This window comes from Echeneis naucrates, chromosome 16 (assembly GCF_900963305.1).
Source record: "Echeneis naucrates chromosome 16, fEcheNa1.1, whole genome shotgun sequence".
Classification (NCBI taxonomy): domain Eukaryota; kingdom Metazoa; phylum Chordata; class Actinopteri; order Carangiformes; family Echeneidae; genus Echeneis; species Echeneis naucrates.
In genome coordinates this window covers 8,446,920-8,465,171 of record NC_042526.1, presented here as the reverse complement: position 1 = coordinate 8,465,171, position 18,252 = coordinate 8,446,920, and the positions used below count along the sequence as shown (strand labels likewise).

The 18,252-nt window shown below is 43.1% G+C and overlaps 1 protein-coding gene across 3 annotated transcripts in view; it reads left to right on the top strand.

Moving 5' to 3' along the window:
• The window catches only part of ldlrad3 (low density lipoprotein receptor class A domain containing 3), a 69,856-nt gene extending 59,610 nt beyond the window's left edge, over window positions 1–10,246 (top strand). For all 3 annotated transcript variants that reach the window (XM_029523835.1, XM_029523834.1, XM_029523833.1), the window contains 2 exons: window positions 7,135–7,537; window positions 8,129–10,246. In XM_029523835.1, coding sequence (XP_029379695.1) covers window positions 7,135–7,537; window positions 8,129–8,333 — 608 coding nt within the window. In that variant the 3' untranslated portion in view covers window positions 8,334–10,246. The remainder of the gene's footprint in view (window positions 1–7,134; window positions 7,538–8,128) is intronic.
• The last annotated feature ends 8,006 nt before the right edge of the window (window positions 10,247–18,252 follow it).

The following is an 18,252-nucleotide window of genomic DNA, read 5'->3' as shown; positions in this document are numbered from 1 at the left end:
ATCATTCAGATAGAGCACACAGACATCATACATCTCAGGCGTAATAATGGAAACACGTGAGCTGGGATGGCTGGGATGGAGGAGAGACACAGACCCCATATATGCACGGAATTAAACTTAGATCTGTATCTGGGCGTCTTATCTAGGGAAGGAGATTGGATGTTAATGGAAGCTGCTAGAACGCTATCAGAATGTGACTGGATGAGATGGACCACCTCAGGAGCTGATCAGGCTTGCATTAGACAGTGTCCACTCATGGGTTGGGAAAATAATTACAACTGGCTCTGGACTAAAAAAGAGGACAACTCTCATCTCCAAATTGTCAAGATGACAAACAATGACACATGCTGCAAGAACAATAGCTGTAATGATTGGCTTGGTGTTTTCCTTGTAATCTGTGCCGTGTCCTCACCTCACCGGCAGGTTTTTTTTGTTGACAAAGGACAAAACCTTCTGCCTCCTCACTTACTCGTCTGCTTTGCATAGTGTGCATAGAAAATGGGACCAAATAGCAACGCTGGCAGAATGCAGACAAGAAGAAAGACAAATTGCCGGGAGTAAATGCAGTCAGTGAACCTGTTTTATTCCAGTTGCAGACTCAGGTTTCATAGCAGGTGTAAATTGGGTCAGCGAGACAGTAAAAGCGGGATAGTTTGCGTCTTCAAATCATTTTTAGAGAAGTTTATTGCGGTCATAGCCTCCACACTCATTTTTAAGAGTTTGTTTTTCTCCATCTCGCTTCCACTCTGCTGGTACTGGAGTGTGAAGTTAGTAAAGGCTGAGTGCTCCAAACAGCCCACAAGTTGCTGTTTGTAGTCTCCCTTCCCCGATTTATTTATTTTATTTTTTTTCCCTTTTTAGATTTCTCCACCATGTGGCATGGGTTTAGTGAGCTCACTCTGGAGCAGGATGAAAGGATTTTTGGGATTTAGTTTGCATCACTGCTTTTACACGTATGAGCATCAGAAAGCAGCCTGTGTGTGAATGTGTTGGGACTTCAACTTTGAACTCACTGTGAGGTACATTCATGAGTATGTGCCTAGCAGGCGTGCACTCTGTGTGCGGACTCTATGTTAATTACCCGTGTGTGTGTCTCCTTGTAGGTATTTTTGAAGCCAGATGGCATGCCCCCCAACACAACACAACACTCAACTCAGTACACACCCTCCCCCCTGTCCTGGAGGCCTGGCCAAGACTAACAGATTAAGTGTGGATATGTAGCCCAGTAAAAATGTGAACAGTCTGCCCTCTTGTGGTTCTTTTCTCCTCTTTTCTCTCCCCTTCCCTTCTCTTCTCTTCCTCTTTTCTCGGCCTCGTTGTCAGAGCAGAACTTAATGTGTATCACTGGTTCTGCACCTAATTTTATCACTCCGTCGTTGTGGGCGTATCTGTGGCATCATGGCTGCTATAACTGCCAAATGATCCAGCAGCAGCACACCTATAATTAATGTCGGACAAAGTGACTCGGCATTAAGGGAAAGCACAGCTGCAACCGGCTATCTCTCTCAGCTCAGACAACTACACTCGACACACACCAAACCTTGAAACGATAGAGCCAGGGAGTGATTACTTTTTTTTTCAACCACTTGGAGCCTTTTTAAAGATGGCACTTTGCGAGTGTGAAATGACTCTTCAGTGCAAAGGGAAAGTACAGCACATCTGTGCAGCCCCTATCCTTTCCCCCAGGAATGAGCCACAGGGGGCAAATATCTCCATTCTCTTTCTTCAGACGTGTGGCAATTAAGATGTGTGGAGTCTTTTATTAGCACGCTTGCTTTTCATTTTATTTTGCCCATTCATCTCTGGATGAGCGTATCCTTAAAGTTGTTAGTTAGCATATTCCGTGGCAGGTATCCAATCAGCTGAAAGAAATGTGTTCCATTAAAAAAACAAAGCTTGCATCTCAGCAACCTAATGACATGAACTGTTAATGTACAGCACAGTTAGATTAAATAACGATTTCTTCAGAGCTCGTTTGAAACACTGCATGCTTCATAACCTTTTGTGCACTCACATAGGCCCTGACTTTGCTTCAGTAGCTGCATACAGTATTCAGCGTTGGTGTGCGTGTAAGTGCACACCAGTAATTTGTCTCATCTTGGTTGCACGTCACCAAATGGATTTCTATTTTCATTTAATGTCAACTCAGACATACTGTGCTCTGAAAGCTTCTGCTCATAATGCTTACCAGCCCTGTCTAGTGATGGAATGCAACCGTATGAATTGGTCATTGTTCATCAATTCAAATAAGACACAATTAGATTTCAAAGCCTTGGATTGCCAAGGAATGGCTTTCCATTGGGAATAATGGATTTGTTAATTAATTTGTTTGCATCCATCATAACCAAAATGCTGTAGCTTTTGTTTTATAAGATGAAGACATTTATCCTCTACAGTGGACAAAGTACTTTTATTCCTGAGCTGGTATGACCTATGCTGCAACTAGCATAGAAACCAGCAAGGAAATGCATTTAGTTCATTCTACTTCACACAAAAATTGAAAAAATTAGGATTTGTTGCCAGGTTTACAGATAATGGCACAAGAAGAGAAAAACACAGCAACAAACGGGATGCAGGCAAAAATAATAATCACGGGTACTGAAGGCATACAGCGGGGGGTGTAGGTGACTCAGCTGCTTTATAGTTTCAAGGCTAGTTTGGAACTGCAAATGTGGTGTTAAGTTGTTGTTTTTTTTAGTCTGTTAAAGAGATGTTGTTGAGACATGTTGAAAAGACAATGTATTTTTCCTCTTTTCTCCTTCTTGCTTTAGGCAGATCTACATCTGTTCTTGTTCTATCCTCTTTCGGCTCTTCTCATCTCTCCTTTGTTGTGTTGCCTGACCTCTCTGCGTCCCTATAATTCTCTCCTCTCATGCAGGGGTAATAAGATTGATGCATGTAGGAGATAATGAAATTAAAAAAAAGAGAGCGAGTGGCAGCAGTGAAATAGGGAACAGGGTGGGATTTTGCAAAATGGAAGTAAGAGAAAGCGGAGAAAGATTGAATAGAGATTGAATAAATTTTTTGGTGTTGTTGTTGTTTTACCATTGATAAAACTTCCCAGAGTGCAGTTGTTGTCTATAATAAAGATACAGTATATCCCATTTCCATGTCAGTAAATTACCGACTAGAGAAGAGCAGAGTGGGATGGAGGGAGGAGACAGAGAGGGCACAACTCCGGGAAGCACAAAGTCAAGAGAGAGGGAGAGGGATATATTAGAGGAGAAACCAGAGGGGGAAACAAAAGGCACCAGCCGAGGTGGAGCAGGGGCAAGAGGGGAGGTGACTGCACCTTGCTCTCCTACCCGAGTCTTTACATAAAGGAGACAGTATTGGAGAACGTTTAGAGTTGCCGCCATCGCTGACCTCAGTTATTCCTGTGAAGCACATGAACATCTCTCTACAAAAGCAGCTGCAGGTAAATCAGGGTTGGCTAATGTTTCTTCCAGCAAGATGCTGTGAAATTTCTGATTATTTCTCCTTAATTTGTATGATTCACAGACGCACCTTCAGAATAAAAACAACGTGAAAAGAAAAAAAATTAATTACTCAACTTTTCAGTCGGCATGGTTATTTCCAAAAAGAACAGAGCACACACCTGGAAGCTTCCAAATGTTGTGCGCCTTCTTTTGTACCGGCTTGGCAGGCAGACAAACAAATCCATGACAACTTAATTCAAATTCAAGGTGATGCCAAACCATCAAAATTGGCCCATTTGTTTTCATTTAGCTACATCATGCCCATATTGTTGAAAATATGTGGACTGTTACCCTTTTGCATATAAACAAATAAGACAAGTTTGCATTATTAGTGAAAGAAGTTGCTTCTTTCAAGCATTCATCTGTTATTTTCACTACTTTAAGCATTTTTCTATTGCTTTGACCAAACAGTGTCAACTGCTTATCTTTTTCCCATTACAGCTTATTTATTTATGGTCTTAGTTCATTCACCCATTCCCCCTAATCATGTTTTATTAATTCATTATCTGTTACCATCTCCATACCCAGTGAGGTATGAAGTGTGGGAATCATAAATGTACCACTTTACCAGGCAGCAGGTCTTTTTAGTTTTTGTTACGTCATCCAAAGTTTGGATAAAATTGAATGAAAAGAGACGCTTCCTTCAGGTCGGACTTCCTTTGTCTGTTTCAGTGTCCAAGCAGTTTTGCAACCGGTTGGCAACATGAATGTATTTAATCCTTCCATGTCAGGGTTGACCAGACAGGGTGGCCTCTCATGAACTTTGATGTTCAACTTTGATCATGAAAGTTTGATCAAGTGAACTCAGTAGAAAGTAACACAGTCTGAGATGTTAGTAGGACCGGGCATGTTTGAGTTCATGTTGTATGATTAATTTGAAAAATGCACTCAGTTTGATGGAATTTGAATCAGTAATAATATACCTCAGTTAGAATTTTTGTCTTTGATGTCATGGAAGTGTTCAGAAATGTTCATCTCTAAAAGACTGCATCAGACTGAGCAGCGTGTGACTCGTTCTCTTTTCTTCCTTCGGTGTTCCCTTAAACACAGCATCTGGTCTTTGCTCAGCTATGCAGGACTTTGATGTGTGAATTCATTCTCCACAGAGGTGAAATTTACTCTTTAAAAGCACAGTTTGCAGATAGAAACTAATAGTCGTATCCTGGGTACATCTGTTCAGAAGGTGCTGTTGTATGAGTTTCTTTTTGTTCCTGTCTTTTCATCTCTTGTGCAATTTGAAACAGCCTTTGAGGCCTCAGTCACTAATGCACAGGGCCGGCTGCCATTGTTAATGTTACAGCATTATACGTGTGTCTTGTTTCCCCCAGAAGGCTGCTCTGAAATCTGATAGGCAGCGAAAGGTGGCAGTGCTGGGATCTCTTTATATGTTTTTTTTTAATAGGTAATTATGAAAATAATTCTTCTTTGTTTTGGCCTTTCTTTACTGACAGCCCAGTCTATAATTAATTGGTGGCGTGAAGGACTGGCCAATTTTAAATCACAAGGGAGGGGTCGCAGGGTCTTGTTTTATTGGCTGGTGCCTGGTTGGGGCAGCAGGCGGGTGGAGCATCTGAATTAGATTAGATTTAATTAAAGCGTTGGGCCCCTGACTACACATTGGTTCATAAATAGGCTGAATGCCAGGCTGGGAATTCAACAGTGCACGCACACACAGCTGAAGTCTATTCAAGGCCTTCAAGGTCAGGTAGGCATGTTGATGTCTGGGAGAAAAAGAACAAGCTCAGAAAAACTCCTCTTATCACTGCTGGATTGTCCATATAAAGATTTGGACAGATACTGAGCTTTTATCATTTGTCTGACCCCAGCATCTTTTTTGGGGGGTCACACATTCCTCTCTTTCTTCTCCAGAGTTACATAGGATCGATACCATTCTTGCATCTGTGCATTAATTATGAAGCAGCTGGCTAGTTGCTTAGCCTAGCACAAAGACTGGAAAGAGAAAAACAGCTTTGCTCCTCCAGATCAGAATCTGCTCACAGTCACCACTATGTCTCATTTTACGACATGTTTTATCTCCCTTTTTTTATTTTAATTTGTAAATAGGGCTCTTCTAGCGCAATTCAGATCAGACCTGTAACCATAACGTGGTCACGCTGGTTGAGTTTGTGTGCACGTTCGCTTTGATTTTCTGCAGCCCTGTAGCTTGAGCTTGTACATGTGGAGGGAATCTTTGTAGTGAACACAATATCCCCCCCAAGAGCCTGTAAGTCAATGTAAGCCGGGAATATATCAAAAAACTCCAAAATGGCTCGCCTGCTTCGCAGTTTCATGGGATCTAATCCTCACAGATGAATGCATTTTCAGGCTATTGATTCCACTTCGAGATATCTGGTAATGGCCATTTCCTGGCAAGCATTCTGTGCAATATCCTCAACGGTCAGCGTGATGGCTGGTGGACAGAGATGTCAGCGCTTATGTCTTACTACACGTAGTGATAGTGTGGTGAGCAGAAACACAAAAACCTCAAACACAGAACATAGCAAGTGTCTCAGTGAACCTTCTATGAGCCACACAGAGCTTCGATGTTTGCAGGCCCCTGAGGCATTGGTGTAATTTGAACTGAAACAGCAACTGTACTATACTTTTATGCAAGCCATCCCTCATTAGCGCAGCCTCTCTGCAGATCCGTACTAAATAGGATTCCCTCCAATTTCCCGCCCTCTCTTCTTAGTACAACAGTACTGTCTCCTGGTAAGCAGCTGAAACACCATTTACATGAGCATCACCTCGAGTGCCTGATTGAAATGCTCACTCAGTAAAATCAGTCAGCGGAAATGTTTAAGTGCCATTCCGTCATCCCATCTGGAATAATAAGATGCAGTGCTCTCTGGCAATACACTGGTCCCCTTCCTCATTTCAGGCCAGCGAGTTGGCTGCTGCCTGTTTTTTCCTGCTGGCCACAGCTCTCATCAGGAACATTCTCTGGACTACTAAGTAGTTTGCAGACTCCCTCCTTTCCCTGTGACAAACATGGTAATCTGTAACAGCCTCTGGTCTTCTTTTGCCCTCTCTCATCTGAAACGCCAAGCAACTCAAGTCGTGTTTTATCTAAAGCTGCTGTAAGCTGTTCTTTCTCTTTCTTCATAATAAAGAGTTGGGGTCCCTACTTATTTTTATTCAAGGAAGTTTGTTCTTGCCGCTGTGTGCTTGCTCTTGGAGGGATATGTTGGGTCTCTTTAACAACTCCACAAAGAGTTTGGTCTGGACCTGCTGTATGATTAAAGTGCCTTGATATAACTTTGTTAAGATTTGGCTAAATAAATAAATTTGATATGATTTAATTTACTTTATTTGCTGTACACAATTCTCGGGGTCTTGGGGAGAGTCACTTTTGTTTTAGGTTTATTATATTGTGTTCTCATCAACAAGAGAGGCTGCTTCTACTGAATCACACAGAGCGCATTTTCAAATGAACCTCAAAACTATTTACTTGTTTGATATTGATGGCTGTCCACTTCAGTCCCATCTTTATTCCCCCGGCTCTGCATCTCCAAAAGTCATCCTTCTGTTCCCGCAGCCTTTTAATTGTTAACCCCATCTCCCTGTTTCTTTCCATCACGCCCCTGTGTCTCTTCTCACCAAGCTTCTGCATAATCTATCATCATTTTTCTAATCTCCTTTGTCTCTCCCACAGAAGCGCCTGGCCAGGATTTTGTGACTCTGGACTACCGTCTGCGCTATTACCCCAGCATCACCTACGCAGTCATCGGCAGTGCCGTCATCTTTGTCCTGGTGGTAGCGTTGCTAGCCTTGGTGCTACATCACCAGAGGAAGCGGAGCGTCCTGCTGCCCAGAGGTGTAAGAGGGAGCTCACATCATCACCACCACCATCAGCCCCTCCTGCTGTCCCGTCTGGTCATCTTGGACCGAGGTCACGTCCATCCGGGAGGCCCAGGTCTCTCCCCTGGCTCCCCCACCACAGTGGGCCAATATAGCTCAACTCCTCAGGCACTGCAGCTGCTGTCTGGGACTTCGTATCGCTCCGGACCCTCTGTGGATTCACCTCCATCATACTCACAAGCTGTTCTTGATGTCAGGTGAAAGAAGTGATGTAGAATCTGTAGCCTCAAAACCAGATTTGCAAAACAAATAGCAACACATACTAAATACATAGCTGCTCCAGCTGGATTAGATTTGGTACATAAATACATAATTAAATGTAATTTCACTTTCATTTATTTCTTAGCTAATTTTTTCCTCAGTTTCTATACGCAGTGAAGATTAGGCTTAACACTTAATCCTCAAATCTGTTTAATACTGATTTACTCATATAAACCAAAAATATTAATCTACTAAATAAATATGCATAAACACGAAGTAATTGCTATCGTATCTCAATAATATTGATGTATTAAACTTCCCTTCCCATACTGTTGCGACTAAGTGGCAAAGTGAATCACTAAGTGGTAAATAATGAATGAAAAAAGGTGAACTGCTGATACTATCATACTGAGTTATAGCTGTCCTGAAACAATGACAGGCTCCTTTGTAATTAGATGATTTTCTCAGAAAGGGGTTTGCAGCGTAAATTTAGTTTTTGTTTGGTTTGCATGATCCTAATGCAATACTTCATGAGCGTGACCTCACATTACTTCTCTGTCTTGTCTTTTCCATCTGTTTGCCTCCAGTCGGCCTCCCTGGTTTGATCTTCCTCCTCCTCCGTACCTCCCAGACGGGGAGCTTCCATCAGAGGGCGAGCTGCCGCAGTACGACGCCCCACAAGACCCTTTGAGCTGCCTTGCAGCGTGTCCCACTGAACCCTCCACCCCCCGGACTGTGGTCCTGGGCACACAGCCAAGGTTGAGCTCCACAGAAGAGTCAGACCAGCTGTAGTCGCTCTAGTCGTACTGGTAATAGTGAGAACTTGCAGAAACCTGAAGGGCCCAGCTTCAGAGCTGTGTGCGTCCAGGACAGTCCACAACAAGACCTGCTGAGGAGATTCATCAGGGACTGAGAGACTCAACAGCATCCTCAACTCGCTTCCAACACATCCACCCACTGAGGCACTGGACTGAGATCAGCTTCTCTGGCTAGATTGAGCTTGTTTGTTGGCTCCCCCTGCTGGGTGTCACGGCTGTACTGCACCTAACCCGACGTGTCACCCGTTCAGTGCTCCTGTTGAGGACGTGCTGAAACTGATAAACAACAGCGACAACAATCTGTGTGTCCAAAGAATTAATATCATATATGATGACAGCAAAATGTGGAAATACCTGAAATGGTCATTGTATAGCAGTTGGTGGTGTAATTCTTTCTTCTTGGAGAATTCACTGAACATATTGAAACATTTTATAATAATCCCCTTTTAACTGCAAAATTTGATTGCCTAGAAAGGTTTAAAAGGTATTTTCTTGTAGTTTATCAATGGTGGAAAGTACGTGAACACTAGACAAAATCTGTACGGTTAAGAACTGGTACATATGATCATTAACGGCATTGTTGATGAAGTGTTACCTTGCTGTATTCTCAGTGAACTTTAAGATTCATTCAAAAGCAAGTCAGTTTAATGTACGATTTGTGTTGACTGACTGAGCTAGGTGTTCTCAAAAAAATCCCAGTACTCAAAAATGTAGCCCTGTTCCAGTTCTTTTTTTTTCTTCTATTTTATGGTACTTGCAGTAAAAGTAAGATGAGATTTGTTTGTTAGGTTTTTTTTTTTTTTTACCTTCATTCACTAATCACTATCACAGTTATTTCTCGGTGTCATTTGGTAAAATTCCAGCTAAAAGGGCCATTTCAATTTTATGAAACGAGGCTTGTTAAAGATTACATTAGGACAGAATATATCTTTATAAACTTTCATTAATCATCAGATCCAAAGGAAAAACCTCTGCTGGCAAAGAGACCATTGAATTTCATTACATTTCTGTTTGAATAACAGACCAATAATGGTTTTTTGTTTGTTTGTTTTTATCCATAAAACAAACAAAACAAAAACTTAATTTCGAGGCCTTAGTCTGTGCCAGTTTGGCTGTCAGTGCCTTTATACGTGATGTGTATTTTGGGCACAAATAGCTCATTTGAAGGAGCTAGGAAAAGTAGCTTGAGCTCACGTTCTGTCAACCGGGTCAGATTGTTACAATTCTGCTGGAGTTGTATTCATGTAAAAATGCGTTAACTTTGGCTGCACTTCTATTTAGAAAATCCTCCACATATGTATAAAACAACAGCTGATGAAAATCCTACCTGTAGGATTCGTGATATAAATTGTCTTTCGACTTTAGCTCGAAGCTTGGAAGTGATTTGTTTGGCACTGTATCTAGACGATAGAAAAGTAACAATATCTATTTAAAAGAATTAAAGTACTTAGAGTAAGTAGAGTCTAAAGTGAGAGCTGAATGTATATCAGTAAAATGTCGACATGCTTTGCATCTTAGTTTTCATCTAGAGCCAGCAGTGATAATGCAGGCAAAAGACAACAAATCAGACCAAAGATAATCATTATTTCTTTTCACCAAGGATATTCCCCCCCAAAGGAATGATTGTGTCAGCGTTGCCTGTACTTTCACTGCATTAAAATGCGCAAAAGTTTTACAAATCAAGCAGAATTCACATTATTTGCTGTAAAACTGGAAAATATGTCTCAGGAGAAAAAAATTACGTTCTGTTGTTTATATCTTGGTTCTTCTTTTAAGGAATGTTGGAGATCAAATTCCATGTTCTTTCCTGATTTGAAGAGGTTAAATATTTACATATTTGTAAATTTTTATCCCCTGTATTCTGTACATTGAAAGTAATATAAAGTTTTGTCTGACTCAGATCTGATGCTTATGAGCCTTTTTGGAGATTATTACATGAAATAACATGATCAACATATATATATATATATATACATTCAATATATACATTTATATATACATCTTTTTTTTCATTGTGCATTTTTTTATGTATACATTTTCTAATTTGTTGATCTTAAGCTTTGCTCTGTTCCTGGCATCAAATAGACAGGAAATCTCTGTCTGCCGTAGAATTGCAAAGAACTCAACTTAGCTTTCTTTTTTAGTTATGAGCAAAACGAGCAGTTGCATGAAAGTAATTACCGTTTAGTTAGGAACCTCTTGAGTCCCCTCAAGTGTCCCTTTTATCCCTCCCACACAAATGTTGTCCTACAGTAGCAGCTGAGCAGAGACCTGCAGTTTCCAAATTTATACCAATAGATGTCACCACGGCACCGTTGTGGATAAAATTGTGAGCAGAATGAGCTGAGCTGAAGCTCCACACGTCTGACGTGCACCGCTGTTGTTGCCACGCATGTAAAATTCTGCTTTTGTCCTTCCAGCTGTTGATTATTATTTAATTCAAAATAATATATATATCAGCCAAGTACATGTCTGCATTTGTTTTGGATTCATGGCAACTATCTCCATTCCTGACACATAGGTCAGTCAAAAGATGACAGTGTGCTATCTCTAGTCCCCTCCATTGTAATTGTAACCCCCCCCCCAAAAAAAAAAAAAACCTGCATCTCATCTTGCCCCTCCTTTCCCAATATCCGTATCACATTATGATACATCAGATATTATGAGATACCATCTCTGACAACGCCCATCCCGTCTTCTTTCCTTCCCATCACTCTGCCCTGCGCTTCTTAATAGTCCTCTATCCCAGACTGCTCATCTTTCATCTTTCCACCCTCACACATTTCTCATTCGCTCTCCCCTCACCCCTCCTCCATCATCCAGAGCATTTCTCTCATCACCCCACTCTCCTCTACTTCATCTTAAACTCTGATGCTGGAGGCCCATGTTTGCTTAGCCCGAGCCCTTAACCACACAGACTTTAATTAAAAGCCTGCACACTTCTCCTTTGCTGTCCCCGTCTCTCTCGCTGCCTCTCTTGCACGGCCAGCTGGTGAACTGGCAAAAGGGAGTTTCTACATAAGCTGTAAAATAGTGTCTCGAGGATGCTCGCTCTTCAGATGTGCCCCACGGGAGACAAGAACCAGCCAAACTTAGTGCACCTTCAGTGGGCAGTGATGCAGAGATCAGTAAATATGATGCAAAACACGACAGACAGTAAGAAACAGGAGGAATAGTGGCTGTGCCGGGTGTAGCAGCGAGGAAAGTGGTGACATTAATGTTCATGCAGATGAGGATTACCGTTAAAAGACTTGATGGCGAATGTCCAAGATGATGGAGCAGAGAGACTTGTTTTCCTCTCTTGGGAGTCTTTCATTTGGCATTATTGCAGCCGCCAGCTATTGGATACAGTGCAGGTGTGATAAAGCTGGGTAATATCCCATTGATAATAAAGACCTTTAATTCTAACTACTGCTGAATGAGACTCTTGAGGTTGCAGTTTATTTAATTTCTCATAAAGTTTCTCATATTTCTTCGGTGGAAAAAAGAAGAGGACTTAGTCCTAAAAGAAGTCCACTGCGCACTTTTCTAAATGCAGCTCTCTCATGGCCACTTTCGCTCACACATATACCAACATGCACACTCACTTGGCTGTTGTGCCATGGCCCCAGTGAACTGGAGATAAGACCCAGTGTTTTCTCATGTAAATGGCGTGAGCATGGAGGGGAAGGAGGGCGCATTGTTAGCATGGAGCAGCTCTGAAGGGTTCTGAGGAGCTCCGCTGAGGGTTTGGCCAGCACTGCCCTTATCAGATGAAGAGCAGGCCTCTGAGGGAAGGAGGGGTCGGCGAGGGGCGAGGGCTGGGCAGGGTTGAGGGGGCCAACAGGAGAAAAGAACAGCTGGCGGAGTCACGCGTGCAACCCCAAAAACACACAGAGCCCAGACACACTGAGCACGGTGGGAATCTCCTCGGCTAAGAGATCCACAAACACACGGCCTCTTGTGTTATTATCAGCCACCAGCCAGCAAGTCTGAGCACATAATCACACACACAGCAGCAGGAAGAAAAAAAAAAAAGGAGCATTTCACAGAAAAAAATTCACCCAAAAACACAATCGCTGAGAACAATCGCAAACACACATTTCCATACAGGCGTCTTTACACATCATTAGGCTAACATGCACACACAGAAAAAAAGGGGCTATGGTTACCCAAATACACAAGATAGTTTTTCTTATGTTAACCATTTAGAAGGTAGCTTGTTCCACTGAATGGACATACGGGAATAAGTTTCACTGCCACCTGGTTCACACATTAAACTGAAAATATCAGGCCCTGCTGAACATGCATCGATCCAGTTTTTCAGCTGGCCAGTCTTTCATGCATTCAGACACTAATCCTGCTGATTCTGCACATCTGACAACCAACAATATGTATGTTTGTTCCCAAATCAGTGTGTGTCACAGTCTGATAACCACCAAAGGCCCAATGCACAAGTTCAAAGCCAACCACATTGTTAGGAGAAAGTGAGTGGCATGAAAACGTTAAAAGCCTCGTTAGATTTTTTTTTTGTTTGTTTTTTTTGGGGGGGGGAGGCTAGAAATTATAAAGAAACAGGTTGTTGAATTACCAAAGCTTTACATTAAACTTTTTCAAACAAGGCAAAATCCACCTCAAACAGCTGAGCTGTCATTATGTCGGTCAGCATACCGATGGAAGCCAAAATTCCTCTCATATATATGCATGTATTCATATATATGCATAAGTCAGACCGGCATTAGCAGCTGAAACAGTAACACTTCCCTGCTTAAGAATAGACTGGGGTGCTGGCGCTTGTCCTTTCCATTCAGGCCAGTGTTAAACACACAGACCAGCATGCTAATGGGTAATCCCTGAGGACCAGCCACCTTTGTCCCAGCCCTAAGAGGATGTCTCTCTCTGGGCACTGGGTGACAGCCACCAGGCTGCCTGCTACTGGACAACCAGCATGTTGCCAGATAGTGATCTCAGACCTCCAGAGGGATGGCAGCAGGTTGCCAGGCCTTGATTGGTATCTGATGGGCGGAAGATTGACGTCTTCCCTGATTTCCTTTTTGTTTTGTTGTGGGTTTTTTTTTTTTTTTTCCTGTCTTTGAGTCACAAGGAGGAGGTTTGCTATCCTTCTTGGTGAGAGGAGAGTGAAAGTGCAGTGTAGGGGCACTTTGTCATGCAGCAGGTGGTCTGTGTGAGTCCACAGAGAACTGCAGTTCATTTGATAGACTACAGTGTGAACGGTATGAGTTTCTACTTCCACTGTTTGTCTTAGAGCCCCACTGAAGAGCCTCAACAACAATCTGAAACATTTCAAACAAACCTTTATAACAAATAATTGTTTAGCAGGATAAATGAGCAACAATAGCTGAGCTCAAATTCTTTCTTTTTTTTTTTTTTTCAATTCTCATTTCTGAATTTGAATGCTGTCAAGTGGAATGGATATTTGTTTTTTCTTTGCAAATTGGTGGAACGTGTTCCTGTGGTTGTAAGCATTTGTTTGTGTATCTGTGTGGATCAGAGCATTCCGCATTGCAAGGTGGACAGTAGGAGAGAGAAGCAACCCGAGGAGAAGCCTGTCATTGATTTGCCAGGAGGACATTCCATAGTGCAAGGTGCAGTGAGCTATAGGAAGGAAGAGGGTGATCCCACGGGGATAGCAGTATTCCTTATCCTTAGGATGTGATGAGGTAAAGAGGATGTTATGTTGATTATACAATAAAACCTGAGTGGGGAAGAGCAGAGTGAAGCGGCAGAATTGATGAGAGCCTCATATTCTGTGCGTGTGGTATTAAGCTCTTGGCCATAGGAAAGTCATATGATGATTATTTTAAACAATTTGTCCAGCCTGGTTCTATACTGTCTATGATGAAATATTGTGGCCTCGTCTCAAACCTGAGTCCTCATCTGTCTTTTTACCCAAGAGAACTGAGCTCTACATCCTCCAGCACACACACACACACACACACTACAAGCACCTTACATACACAGTGCATACACAAGTTTCTCAGTGCAATGCTAAAAGGCTTGACTCTCCTCCAACACAAATGCATATATCATTCCAAGATTTGACATTTAAGAGCATCATGTCAGTGTTGTTGCTTTTTTTTTTTTTATTTTATTTTTTTTTTTACAATAGTGGCCGTTGTTTTCCAGCTTGAGAAGAGATGCGCTTGTGTCTAATTATTCTTGCATATTCATCAGGGGAGCTGGATCCCACACAATAATAAATAGTGATTCCTTTTCTTCAACATGTACCTTCATCTCCAACAATCCCCACCCACAGCAACATCATTCTTTACGCATACGTCCTCATCTATACCCTCTATGTGCTGCATGGAGTCTCACATCGCTCACACACTTCTTCTCACCAGAGCTTGCACCATCCCCCCAATTTCCATCCACACTCCCTCAAAATGAAACACACACAACATAGAAAGCCATAACCCCTCCTCGACCCAAGGCCGCCTACCACCCAAGGCCACCCCATGTCTCACACGTTCCTCTTAGACAGGGAGCACGACACTGGGCCCCTCCATCCCTGACTTCGCTGTGCCCCCCCCCCCCCCCATCTTGTCCGTATCCCCCAGTTCCATCCATCATATCTGCCCCCCGGCCTCCATCACGTCCCCACAAAGGCAGCTAAGCCAAAGAAAAGAAAGGCAAAAAAGTGGGCAAAAGAATACAGCCGCTACCATGCAGAACAGTGCTGGACAGAGGACCATCTTTTGTCCCAGGCCCTGCCTCTGCTCGCCTGCTCTCCCCTGCAAACACACCCTCTTCTCTGGGGGAACAACAGCCCAGAGGCTTGGGGGATGGAACCGGGGTGTGGTTCTATCTAAAGCAGCATAGTATTGCCCCCTCGATGGCCCCCTGGTCACCAGCAGCCTCTGTGTGTTGAGCTGTCAAACAGGGCCGCCCCGGCCCTCCCCTTGCGTGCACGGGGCACTCCCTCTGGGGGGCAGTAGGGGCCCTGAACTCCTGACTCAGGGGCCCACAAGCTGAGGCTCGCCATGGTCTGCTGAACTGGCCACTGATAATCTGTGAAGTGGAACAGTAACGCTCAGGTGAGGAGGGGGACTGAGCGCACATCTGCAGGGAGCTTTTACAGAAAGATGGATAAAGTCAAGGATTTACATAGGTTGACATCAAAGACACCTTTGATTTGGTGTGATATGTTCACTGAACTGTACTGCCGCTTAACTACAGATTTTACTTCTAACAGCAAAGAAAAGAGGGAAGAAAGGAAGAGAAACCCCTTTTATAGCAGCACTTTTGCTGAAAGAAAAGGGAACAGAAACCAAAAATAAAAAAGGAGCTAATACTGAGGAGGGGAGCGAATAAGTGAATAGGCAGCTTCCATTAAGTGCAAACAAAAGCGGGTGCCTTTCTGTTGCTGCTGGTGCTGATGTGCTGTTGCTGGCCATCCTGCCTTTGTAAGGAACAGAGGGAAGTCTCTGCTTGGTCACGTTCACACACTCTGCTGATAGAGCACCTCTCACTGCTGGTCATGGATGTTACAAAAGCCTGCAGCTGCATGGACGTGATGGGGGAAAGACAGAGATGCTCCAGAAGCAGACACAAAACAGAGTGACCTAAAAGATCGATTCAAAACAAGGATGGATAAAGTCGGAAAGAAAAAAAAAACATAATCCGACTTGCCCTTGATTTCCAATAGATGTGAAGAAATAAAGTAAAAGAGTGGTTAAAAGAAATTAAGAAACCAAATGAAGTAAAGCGAAGAACTGTTGAGGAGAAAGTTTAAGCAGAAAAGGTTAGAAGCCTGGAAGGGAAATTAATAAGAAGAAAGCCCTGATCAGGGGGAACAAAGCACACGTTGGATTGTCTAAATTCAGTGTGCTATAGTTTAAGAGGCCCCAGAGACTCGTGAGGCAGATAGTAGGCCAGTGGAATAAGGAGGAGCTGGAGGACCTGGCGAGACGTGGCACTGCTGTTGTTAATTAGGGCCCAGTACCTGCAAAAAGAGAGGTGGGGAACAACATATATTCCACTAATGGCAATATAATATTTATTCTTTGACAATGTCACATATTTGGAGTGGAGCAGGGAATAACTGCGAGAACTGTGGAATTTGTGCCATAAAAAAAACAGCACTAATATAAACACACACACGCAAACACAAACAAGCAGACATCCATCCTCAAACACACCCTAATGGAACCGTGACTGACCACGTTCCAGCTCTATTCACAAAAAGGACAATAGTGTGCTGAGGCTGCAAAAACTCTGTTGAATGTTTTCTGCTTTTCTGTGCGTGTGTGCGTGCGTGTGTGGTCAGTGCACAGATTGTGATTTTCCCAGGTGAACAACGGCATACGGAGCGCTGCATCTTCAAGCTCATTAAAGACCATTCTGAGCGATTAGAAAGCATTCAGCAGGGTGTGCATTCCCCCAGACTCCGGTGTCAGGGCACAGAGCCATGCCCAAAGGCCCCAGGGTGGGGACCTATGCTAAACCGGCCGAGGGAACACACCAGAAGGAGCTGATCCTTTTTCTTCAATGAGCACTGGTTGCTGTGTAGATGGATGGGACGGCAGAAAAAGGGAGGGGGGCGGTGTCACTGTGTGCAACAGCTTGTTGAGTTCCCTTACTTGAGGTATTCAAATATCAAACTGTTGAATAAATCAAAGATGCATTTCCAAAAGCATTTCTTCATTTGAAGCATTTAAAGGCTAAGCGGGAACAGTGGAAAATTACTTTAAGAATAGTCATAAATAAAACTCTTTCATTAGGTGTTAAATCAGGACATGTGAATGAATAGTAGATGACATAACTCTGTGGTGACTGTGATGACAGACCAGCAAAGACAAACAGTCCCCCTTGTGGACAGCAGCCAGATCCTCAAGCATCAGACATCCATTGATTCCACTGACTATAGAGTCACACCACAGAGCAGTATGATGCCATTCAGCACAGAGCGTTGCTAGGTAGAGTGCATTAGTCCATAGTGTGTGTGTGTGTGTGACAGGGAGCGAGAGAGAGAGAGGGAGTTTGATAGAGACAAGTGGGTGCAAAATCCACCCGATGGTTATAAATGAGAGTCATGTCAGCAAAAGAACCCCAGACCATCTGTGATACTGACACATGATCTCAGAGTGTATGCTTAAGAGAGACACACACGCACACACACGCACACACGCACACACGCACACACACACACACACACACACGCATGTTAAAAAGAATGAGGCAAACCCAAAGGTCTGTGAGATAAATTCCAAAACAGTAAAATGTCCTTAGGTGCATAATTGCAGCCATCGGAAACGTTTTTAAAGGAATGACAGTTCAGATAGAGACTGCAAGGAACGTAGTGAGAAGCAGGGCAGGCTTCAGGATAACAGACTGAAATTTACTGCTGATTAAGAGGTTCTGTATAAAACTGAGGATAGGCCGAAACTTTTTCTAGGTCCCCCAAAAAACATGATCTATGTTCCCTTTAAGTTAATTAATCAGACAGCTTGCCACCCTGTTCCCTCTGGTATGGAGAGCAGGAATAGGCAGAGTCCCTTCTCATGGTGAGGACTCCATGAAGGAGAGTCAAATATTTATAGAGCTGCACACCAGGATTCATTTCTCTCTCATGACACTCACTAACTCCTGCTTCAGCGAATAGCATTCTGGCAGCCTTCTCCAGGTAGATAAATAGCTGAGTGTCGGATCAGACGTGAATTTATTTTAGGACTTCTAGAAGTCAAATATAATATAAACCGGCCCATATAAGAGCAAATCATGAATCATACCCAGAGGAGAGAAATTAAAAGTCAACGTGACCTTTTGAGGAGTCACAGGAGAATACTGGCCAGAGGAGGAATGTTGCCATTTCCTTCAAATTACAGTAGGGTGGTTAAAGCAAAAAGAAGTTGCCTGGGTAACTTGTGGCGGTATGTTTTGGTGAAGGCCGA